At 40.8% G+C, this 11,400-nt stretch overlaps 1 protein-coding gene across 1 annotated transcript; it reads left to right on the forward strand.

Annotated features, from left to right (window-relative positions):
• The first annotated feature begins 5,818 nt into the window (after positions 1–5,818).
• Positions 5,819–9,453, forward strand: LOC123506044 (putative nuclease HARBI1). The gene is made up of 3 exons (XM_045257884.1): positions 5,819–6,459; positions 7,840–8,061; positions 8,389–9,453. Exons 2-3 carry the CDS (start codon positions 7,845–7,847, stop codon positions 9,222–9,224), a joined length of 1,053 nt encoding a protein of 350 aa, XP_045113819.1. The 5' UTR covers positions 5,819–6,459; positions 7,840–7,844; the 3' UTR covers positions 9,225–9,453.
• The last annotated feature ends 1,947 nt before the right edge of the window (positions 9,454–11,400 follow it).

Consider the following 11,400-nt stretch of genomic DNA (forward strand, 5'->3'; position numbering starts at 1 on the left):
ACGCATCGTTTCATCGTTGCGTATCACCTTATAATGCGTTACCGTGCAACAGGGTATTGTACCCATTTTGCCTATCCGCGTGGTGTATCATCGTTGAGTGATGCAACAGTGTCATTCAGTTTGTTCCTGACCGTAGATATGAGTGCAAATGTGCAGTTGTCTGTGGCCACGTTTAGTTTTATTCATGAACATCAAATCAATAAAAGGAAAAATGAATGACGGAGTTGGTGGGTGTCTACACTATGTATGTGTAATGAAACAATACTGTGTTGACTGACTTGAAATTCCAGCATGTGACGGAACTGTATCAAAACGTGACAAGGATACACACAACTGATTTTGAGTTTGTCTGCAATTGGGGTCAAAATTGCAAAAAATATTCATGCCCGTCCACGACAACACTGAACATGCAACTGGACGATCCCACGCTCCTTGTCCACACACACACACACACACACACGAAGGTTGGTGAGTTGTGTATCATTCCTTTGAGATGACGCCAAAATACCGAAAAATGGCGGATGGAACCCGTTGCGTAACTTTGTGTCATATTTTGACACGCAACGGTGAAGCACTATCCTGTCAACACTGCTACGCAACGGTGATCCGATACGTGGAAATGCAACAAGTGTGTACACGCCTTAATTAAAACACAAACAATATTCATACACAGTGTTACACCCGCAACACCGACCGCCGTCCCTCCACCGCTCCACTGGTCCCGCGGCACGCAGGGTGGCCGGCCAGACAGCCAAGGTGACTCTGGGCGGCGGACTAACATTCCTTCAAGACGTGTTTGTGTCCGTGGTGGAGGAATGAACTGATGGTGGTAGTGGTGGTAGTGGAGGACAGGATTCAGAGTGAGTGAGTGAGTGAGTGAATAAGTGAGTGAGAAAGAGGACAGGAAAGAATAGAAGAAAGAGGAAAAATAAGAATATCTTATCAGAGCACAACATTTTCTCTCTCTCTCCCCCCACTCCAGGTCTCGTGTCTGGTGATGAAATGGACGTCTGGTCACTGGTGGTGGTGGTGGTGGTGGTGGTCAGTTGCCAAATGAAAATATTCTACGTCACCAGCTCCACCTTGAAAAGTCGCTCCAGTTTGGTCATTACCACAGACTGATGGAAAGTTTGAAGTTAATTTGGGCAGCATGACGTTATGAGGATAATGAATATAATGATGTAAGAGCTGGAGAACCACTGATGAGAGAAGAGAGGCGAGAACTGAAGTGACAGGAAGCAGCACTTCCTGCTTGCGTCACGTGAGCGTATTGCGCGCTGGTTGGGCACGTGGTAAGAACCCAGTGAGCATGGCGGGAACTTAGTGAGCGTGGCGGGAGCCTGATCACATGCGTGTTATGACCGTAGTTAAACCCGATTGGACACAATGATATCGTAGCGATATCAAGGGACGTACGCAGTAAAGGCTTGGTAGATACGTAGCAGTGGAGGGATTTCGCAATTCCATCACGTCTCCACTACGTCCTCAAAAATTTTATGAACGTGTTGAGAACCTGCTGCGCGTAGTAAGGACCGCCTCTGGTGTGATGGGGCCTTGACACGGAGAGTTTATCCCTGTCAGTGACGCACACCAAACTTGTCTCAGGAGCCTCGCTCGTCTCCTCTCCACCTCCCCCTCCCCCGCTGTTCCCCACACTCTCATCACTCGCCTTTTAAATCTCATTGATGTTTACTTGATTGATTGATAAGTTTATTGTTATAGCAGTGTATACACCATCGAACTGTTGTCAATTTACGTATGAATGAACCTAACAAATTACCAGCTTATGTATCTATCTATCTACACACAAGCATGTAGATATCTCCACCAGCACCGCCAACACCCACACCTGCCCACCTTCGCCATCATGAACGGCAGTGTGTCAGTTTACACAATACTACTAGTATTTCCATGCCACTATATTGTAGCATCATATCACCTCCAAGCTTCCCCAGTCAGCCCATACGCCTCCACAGCCGCCCTCACTATATAATGAAGTGACTCAAGACACACAGATCCATGTGTTCCGGAGAAAACTGACGTCTGGCAGGAGAGAGAGAGAGAGAGAGAGAGAGAGAGAGAGAGAGAGAGAGAGAGAGAGAGAGAGAGAGAGAGAGAGAGGTGTTTACTAGAAGTGTCAGGTGGCGGCGTGTAACTGTTACAAAGAGTGTCTCCATCTTGTGGTGGTGATTGATGCACTACATAAAGCAGAGTTCAGTGTAATTATCTTCCAGCAGTCCACCTCGCCATGCCCTCTTGTGTTTCTTGTTAAAGCAGGCACCACCCTCCCCACGCATTATAACTACCATACGCCTAATTAACTACCTTACCGCTAACTGTCCACATGTGACTCCTTCAATGCACGACACACCTTCCTAGTACAGCCTGTCAACCCCGTCACTGTCCCATCACCGTCCCATCACTAATGACACTGTGGAACCATTAATTAACTACCCTTCACTATCCACTCACTCCCACACGTCACGTCACCCCTTCAGTGCATTATTATACAGCTTTCTATTAAAATATCCGCCCCATTACCGTCCCATCACTGTCTCATCATGTTTGTTACCTCCACTCTATTAATAGACTCACCCTCTCACTGAGCAGGTGGAGCTGGTGGACTAGGTGGGGCAAGTGGGGCGGTCACCGTGTTCCCAGGTCTCGTGTCTGGTGAGGAAGAGGACGTCTGGTCACTGGCGGCGGTGGTGGTGGTGGACGTGGTTGGGAGTTGCCAAATGGAAATATTCTACGTCACCAGATCCACCTTGAAAAGCCGCAAAAAGATCGCCAAATCATTGTTGTACATGCTACAAATGTTCCTAGACGAAGTAATTGGCTTGACTAACACACAGGCTAATCAGTATAGGGCCCCGTTGACCGTTTATCCCTCCGAGTGACGCAGAGCAAACCTGTCTCGGGAGTCTCGATCGCCACCCTCTAATCACTCGCCTTTTAAATCCGATTGATGTTTAATTGATTGATTGATAAGTTTATTGTTGTAGCAGTGTATACACCATCGAAATGTTGTTCATTTCCCTATGAATGAACCTATCAAATTACCAAGTTATCTATCTATCTATCTACACACAAGCATGTAAATATCTTCTCCAGCACCGCCAACACCCACACCTGCCCACCTTCGCCATCATGAACGGGAGTGTGTCAGTTTACACATTACTACTAGTATTTCCATGCAACTATATTGTGGCATCATATCACCTCAGACGCTGTGGCGCCATGCAACAAATTGTTGACTAATTTCGCTTCACTTGCAAACCAGATATTGTTTTGCATCTCTTTCAACTGATAGGAAAACAAGTCGATACATTATGCATTTTATTATATCAAGAGATATTGTGTTGCCATTAGAAATATATAGGAGTATCATTCACAAGATATCGTCATATCAGTAGGTATGAAAAATAAATACAAGTAACAAAAACTGCACCACGTTACAAGACACTGGCCAGACACTTAAATTAAGTATTGCATTGAAAGACTCACAAAACATCATCTCGGGAAACACGTAACAATACCTTTGTGCTTCACAACAGGAAGAATGAGTGATGAGCAGAGGAATCGTGACCCAAGAGGTTAACTTCCTCTCTTAGTCTACACTCTCCTTCCTTAAATACTATATACATATATAACATAACATAACATAACATAAATAATAGGATAACAAAGGGCCACCTAAGTCCTGCTGTAGAGTTCCACCATCATCGTGCGACCCAACTTTCTTCAAAAGTTTTGTGTTGTCTGCAAAGAAACTCGTGTAGCTTTAATTTGTGTATGGGTGACTTTTGACATGCTGGAACGCATTCCTTACTATTACATGTTGTAATGGGTTCGGTATACGGTAATTTTGATTTACGCTAAGGTTTTCAGGAACGCATATGTACCGTATGACGAGGACTTACTGTATATTGTTATGATATTGTATTTTTGATAGATTTATTTCAGCTTCAATATGGCCTGTGAAGGAAAAGGTATGTAATCTATTTTCTGTATAGCATGTTTATTGTTAAGTCCTCGTTTGTTAGTGTGTTGTGCATGAATACTTTTTTTTCAAGCTAACAATTAGTCGTATGTTGTATCTATGGTGGTGTTTGCTTGATTTAGGTTGAACCAATACTAAAGTGTGCTTATTGTGTTGTACAGTTTTGTGCATGAGAAGTGAATGTTATTACCTTTAGGTTTTCCTATTACACTTGTGTGTAGTTTGTATTGCTTTGCTTTACATTGTTTTTGCTTTGCCTCACTGATTATATTCATATCCTTGACCAAATATACTTTATTGCCAGTCTAACTGGTTTTCATGAATGGAAAGACAATGGTGTGATTTTTTTTTCAGAATTGAAACATGTTTGTTTGCATTGATGTAGGATACCTAGCTATGTGTTAAAATGCTTAATGTATATTTGACTTGCTTGTGTGACGTCTTTGCTTTCCATACTCTTTAGTGATATTTTGACTGTAGCTAGGGCTTACAAACACGTGGGTATTCCCACAAAACCACCCCCACCTGCTTCTAGGTGCTTAAACATGCATCTTTTATTTTGTAACTTTGAATGGTGATATGCTTATTGTGTTAGTTTCAACGCTGAGATATAATGTTAATAATGTCTGAGGTCTGTGGTAATGGTGTATGCTCTGTTGTGGCATCTTGCATAGTTGATGTGATCAACTATGTAGCTTTTGTCTGCATGTACACCAATTTACTTTGCTCTATATATATACCTTACTTCTTTTGCTTGTTACATTTATAGTGTATGCTTCAAAAAACTGAAATTCACTCAACATGCTGTGTTCCATTATGATCATTAGTGACTCGAGTATTTTCTGTTTTGTGAAACTAAGCCCCTCCTACACGTCATTCCTGCCCATTATCCTGATAATTACTCAAATGTCAATTTTTCACTGCTTAACTTTTTTTCAAAGTAATTCCTTTGGAAGAGAATTAAGTGTTAAGACTCATATCAAACTAAGTTGGGCCTCCCACCTTGTTATTATTTTGTGAGAGCCCTTTGTTTGTTTGTGTGTTACCTTAGGTTAACACCTTTATCATGTAAGACACAGTTTCCCTTACGGTTTTGATCATCATTAGGATTGAGAGACTAGAGTACCCTGACTTATAGTTTTGTCTTAACATTTTTAAAACAACAATTATGATGAGATACAGCATGATTAATACATTGAAGTATTCATTATTGTTTGAATATCATATTTAGATACTAAACATGAAATAAAAACAAATAAACCATTGTTTTTTTCTGCTACCTTTATTATAAGTGTTGACTTAACACGCTACAAAAAGGTACATCACACATATTGTGCATGTACCTTTGGGCATGTGTATATTGGAAAAGGATTCTACTCTGTGGTTTTCCAAGCTCAAAGACTTCCTCAGAGGAGACTGGACCTTGAAACCAACCTGTGATGTTCTATTGTACAAATAGTCCCTGATCCATCCTAATAATCTACCTTTTACACCTTTGAGAATGAGTTCCTCCATGATAACATCTTTGTTGGCCTTGTCGAAGACACCCTTGAGATCAACGAAAGCTCTAAGGCTAGTATTAACGCCATGGCCACTAGGTATACGATAAAGGAAGATTAGAACATGGCTAAGGGAGCTGGCGTTGGGTAGCCTGTAGTGGCACGCGGACACCACCACCACCACCACCACAACCCGGCCAAACCTCCCACATTTTCCCTAATATCTCTGTTATTCTTGGTCCACGCAGGATGTACCGGTGTCCCAAGCTGGTGGATGTCCCGGTGGTGGTGGAGCTGCCCTCTGGCATGTACAAAATGGCACCTTTTAGCTTAAAAGGCCACGATTCGAGTCCCGCCCAGCTGATACAAACTTCGAAGGCGAGACGGACGGCTGAGGCGCTCTTCATTAATGCCACCTTGTTTGACCTGACCTGGGGTGGTAATGGTGGGGTATTGGTGTGTCTTGCTGGTGTTGTATAGGGAAAGGTTTAAATGCACGTTTTTATATAGGAAATGGTCATTGTGTCACTAAATGGTCTCGCCATACTGTCAGCCGGTTCCTGAATTACTTCTTTCTGGTCCGTTAGGCAGCCAACCAAGCAATTTGTGTCCTGCGCCGTTCCAGAATGCCTTTTTCCATCTGTTTTTTGTCCGCTAGTGGACCAAAGATTGGAACATCGAGGGGTTTTGCAAAACATTGGTCAAGTGTCCGGGCGACCAAAGCTACCGCCTTGTATTTTAAATTTCCAAATGTAAAAAGAAGCTAACTGTAATTAAATTTATTTCAGTCTATTTACCATGTCAAATTTTTTTGATGGTACAACAAAGCTTTTCTTATGCTATATTGAGCATACTTTTTAATTTTTGAAGTCTACTGTAGTCGCCTTGTGAGTTCACGCCAAACATCAACAACAGCCTAATCGACTCGTCACATCTCTACTTCACTGACTAAATTTGGTAAGTATATGATTAATCTTGTTATTTATATATCATTACATGAATTCTTACTTTCTGCTTCTACTATTAAGAAAGGTAAGTGGACGAATTAAAGGGCAAGAACTATAATATGGAAGGAGTGGAGTAGACTGAAGCCGAAATATCATGTACGTAGCTCATACCCAGGAAAAAAAAAAAAACGATTAAATAAATGAAAATGATCATGAGGCTGTATATTGAGTATATTTGTAGTTTTAAGTTCAAGGCTATTAAGAGGTGACCGATGAAACAATGGAGGATAGGTATAAACGGTACCTTGATGAGCTTGCAGGTAACACTCGATTCTGTGGTGGTCTACACATCAGAAGACATTATTGATGGATTTATTACACATTAGTGAATGGATCCTATTAACGAACCAAATGTAACCTAACCAAGCAAACAATAACCCAGCCAACTTAACCTAACCAAGGTAACTTAACCAACCTATTTATTGTCATAACTTCTGAAGCATCAATTTGCGATGGAAAATGTCAATATGAAAAAACGGAAATGTTAGATTGGCAGAAATTAAAACAAACCAAACATATTTTAACCTAACCTCACCTATCCCCCACCCAAATCTAAAATGCCTATACCCTTCAACCATTCAAAATGCAGGAAAGGAAATCGGTAAAATTTAACCACTCGTCCACTCTTCAGTCTTGGCCTAGTGGGCAGAAGTATAGGACGAGGAGTATATACCGCCAGTGAGTCGGTCACCACCCACATATCCATTAATTTTTAAAAAATCTGTGGTGTCATTAATATAAATTTGCGGTGAGTATAATATTGGTTTTTCTTGTTCAAGTCAATGAGATCTTACTATTGAGACCAGTTAAAGTGATCGCTGTGAATGGGGCGTACTTATAAAATAATACCAGGAAATCAAACCAAACTTATCCAGACCAAACCGAAGCTAACTTAAACTAACCTAACATCCTATCCTTAATTCACCTAACCTAATTTAAGATTCATTTTTGACTGTCCGTGCATATCATATCAGCTTAGCAAGCTCATATCTGCCTTATTAAGAATAATTTTGATAACTTTTAAACAAATAGTTCTTATTGTATGATCCCGACCTATCTTTACTTAACCTTGTCATATGTGCTGTACCTAATGGCTAAGTTCGGGCCCAGGTCTTTGTAGAACTAGCCTATGTTTATGAATTCTTTAAATCCTATTTTGTGGTATGTCTAGGCCACTCCCCTTTTGATGGTAAACAACCTCAGTATGTATCTATATGTATGATATCGTAGTATCATTTGAACAACAGAAGAAAAAGATAAAAATGACTTAAGTAATATATACTGTTAATAGCTAGGTATTCTTCAGACCATTAAAAACTACACTTTTCAGGTACCATGGCTGAATTAGAAGAAATCATAGATGAAGAAATGTATGAAATGGAAGAATTGCGACGAGTGAGGATTCCACGCATTGTACCTAAAGATCGCAGTGACCCATTTCATTATCTTTCTGGTGAAGAATTCCTTGAGCGTTTTCGTCTGCCAAAGGATGCTGTACGAGACCTCATTGAAGAAGTTAGGCCACGTACACATGTGGACAGGCTTGGCACAGGTATGGAACAGTAGCTATTTATTTAAGTATATATGTGGATGGTGATATTGCTATAGAATATTTTACAATACTTATTGATTCAAGACCTGGGAAACCATCTTCTGTATTTCTTTCCACAACTCTGTCATCCTTTTTCATGTGGAGTGAATTGGGAAATTTAAGATTCTTCCACACTTTTTCTAGTCTTTCTTACTTACGGAGCGAAGGGGCCTGGGGATCTCCTCCTCTTTATTTTCCTCATAAATAGACTAGACACAACGCAGAGGGAGAGGGAGTATATAACTCCTTCTAAAGTCCCTTGCTATATGTTTGCATGTCTTTCCACAGGATGTGGCATTCCTCTGCATTTGAAGATGCTAGTTACCTTGCGGTACCTAGCCACGGAAGTTTCCTTCACGGTAGCTGACATAATGGATATTGCAAAATCATCAGCATGCAGGGCTGTTGGAGAGGTGGTTCAACTTATTGCTTTCCTGGCACCAGACTACATCAAATTCCCACAGCCAGAAGAAGCACGTGAGATGGCCTCAAAGTTCTATGATATTGCTGGTATGCCAGGTGTATTAGGGTGTATAGATTGTACACATTTTCCAATACAGAGTCCAGGTGGGAACAACGTTGAGATGTATAGATGTCGAAAGGGGTTTTACTCGTTAAATGTCCAAGGTATTTGTGATTCAGAACTCAAATTTATGCATGTTGTTGCAAGTTGGCCTGGCAGCGTACATGACTCAAGAATATTTTCTAATTGTCGTATCTGTCATCTTCTAGAGCAAGGAGACTACAGCGGTTTATATTTGTTAGGGGATAGTGGGTATCCAAGTCGGGAATATTTACTGACTCCACTCCTAGCTCCAAGAAATGAAAAGCATAGGAGGTATAATGTAGCTCATATTCAAACATGGAACTGTATTGAGAGGGCATTCAGTGTACTGAAAAGAAGATTTGCATGCTTAAGCATACCCCTGCAAACCAAACTTCCCAATACAAAAAGAATTGTGATGGCATGTGCTGTTTTGCATAACATTGCTATTTCAAGAAGAGTGGACATGTTAGATGTTGAGGTTGAGACACAGGAAGTAGTTGATTTATTGGAGGATGAAGATGAACATGAACTGGATGCCACACAAGTTAGGGAATCATTAATTCAAAGATGGTTCTGAGGGCCAGTTTCAAGAACTTTTCCCTGTGTACCCGATTGGGCTCCAGTGTAATAATACTTTTTCTTTTCTAGTTCTTGCTTGATAGGATTAACACTAAGTTTAAATAAGAATTTATATAAGGTTCCAAAAGGTAAAGAAAGGAAAAGTATATATAAGATCTTATGGTGTATAATGTAGGTATTGCAAAGTACAAATAGTATGTAAGAATGAATAAATTTAACCATCTACTTTTAATGCTAATCATTATACCTTGTGTGTGTGTGTGTGTGTGTGTGTGTGTGTGTTATCTACTTTTTGAAAATGTGATCATAGTCAGTGATGAGTCTGAAAAAAAATTAAAAAAAACTGATTAACAGTGTTGCACATACTGCATTGAACTTCTTGGTAATTGTCTCCCAAGCTTCCTGTTTCTTAGCTATCATGGAGTAATTACCACTTTTATCAAGCACGACGTTGATAAGATCAACCAACGTGCTTTTCTGGTCGCTGGTTAGCGACGTCAACTTTTCTCTTTATCTTCCTTGAGACATGTTATCAGCTGATCGAACGAAATTGTTTACGTTTTCCAGGTTTTCACTCACACGCTTACCAACCACAGCTATGCGGGGCTACCAACCATTGCGACGCTTTATATCCTTTTGGTAGGCCAGACACTTGTGTGACTCCATGACTACTACTACTACTACTACTACCGCCACCTTAAGGCGCTGTCGATCAGGTTGTCAGGATAGGGAAACCCTTCACGTTGACTGGAATGTATTTGTATTTTATAGTCAAAACCTGCAGATGACAAGACAAAGCCATGACAACACTGTGATGCACTACATACTAATTACATCCAGTGGACAGTGGTACCCGATTTAACACCATTATTTGGTAGAGTGCTGTGGGGGGGGGGAGGAAAGGCCTCTCAACGAGTCGTAGCTAATCCCCCTCCAAAACCTCCAAACAATGAGCTAGTGTTGTCGTGCTTACCACTACTTCACCCTAAGATCCTTTACATGCTAAATACTTATGCACAGTACAGTAACAATACACCACAAATTAACTCCACACCTTCACTCAATGACAATAATCACAACACAAAGCATCTTCACCACAGTTACGTGTTGCGGGTCCTGCGAGCGCTAATACGGCGTGTGTGTGTGTGTGTGTAATTGCCTGGAGCAAGCTCAACTCACGGTGTTACTTGTCTAACACCCTGCTCCCTTCTGTCCCTCTCCTGTGTCCCGGGACTGCCACGGACGGTAGTAGACAGGATAACCTGGTGACCCATCGTGTAGGGAAGGTACAGTATACTCCTCAAGACTCACCAATTTCCACTGTAAACATCTTCGCCTCTCTTCCTTCGCCCTGCCATCACCAAGCCTGTCTCTCCCTTATTCGTTACTTCACTATAATATAGCGGCGTCTTAACTTCAGTTTTGGTCCTTAGCATTAAAACCTTAACTAACATACAATTTACTTATGCTAGTTTACGTATTTCCTTATCGTCGCGCAGACCCCTTGGTATGAGGCGATAATAATTAGTATTATCATTATTATCATTATTTTGTCAGCCCTGAAAATCCTACAACCTTAAAAACACACACAAAACAATAAATAAAAAAAAAAAATAAATAAATAAAGATGATAAGAACAGGCGTAAAACATCATTATTATCATTGTTTTGGCAGCCCTACCCATCCTGCAGCCCCCGCGAGTGATCCTGTACGCCCTGCCACTGGTGCCGCTCCTGCTGGTGGTGACCCTGACAATGAGAGTCAACCTGTGCTCTGTTCTCATGGACTTTTACCATTATCGTGTGCTGTGAGAGGCGTAGAGCTCTGTCTGGCTCTCTCTCTCTCTCTCTCTCTCTCTCTCTCTCTCTCTCTCTCTCTCTCTCTTTGTATTATATTGCACCTTTTTCTATGTTAAATAGTTTGAATAAAGGAAAATATAAGTAAAATGTTGACTAATTATTACTATTATCATTATTATTATTATTATTATTATTATTATTATTATTATTATTATTATTATTATTATTATTATTATTGTTATCATTATTGTTGCTGTTTTAACGTGTACAAGATGGTATATAAATCATTTGCCTGCATGTTGTGTTACTACTTATGAATGGTGTGTGTGTGTGTGTGTGTGTGTGTGTGTGTGTGTGTGTGTGTGACCAGCTGAT

This window comes from Portunus trituberculatus, chromosome 19 (genome assembly GCF_017591435.1).
Source record: "Portunus trituberculatus isolate SZX2019 chromosome 19, ASM1759143v1, whole genome shotgun sequence".
NCBI classification, from domain to species: Eukaryota; Metazoa; Arthropoda; class Malacostraca; order Decapoda; family Portunidae; genus Portunus; species Portunus trituberculatus.

Coding starts and splice junctions, on each gene's coding strand:
- LOC123506044 (XM_045257884.1), top strand. CDS start 7,845: ATGGCTGAATTAGAAGAAATCATAGATGAAGAAATGTATGAAATGGAA. Junction 8,062..8,388: donor TGTGGACAGGCTTGGCACAG/GTATGGAACAGT, acceptor GTCTTTCCACAG/GATGTGGCATTCCTCTGCAT.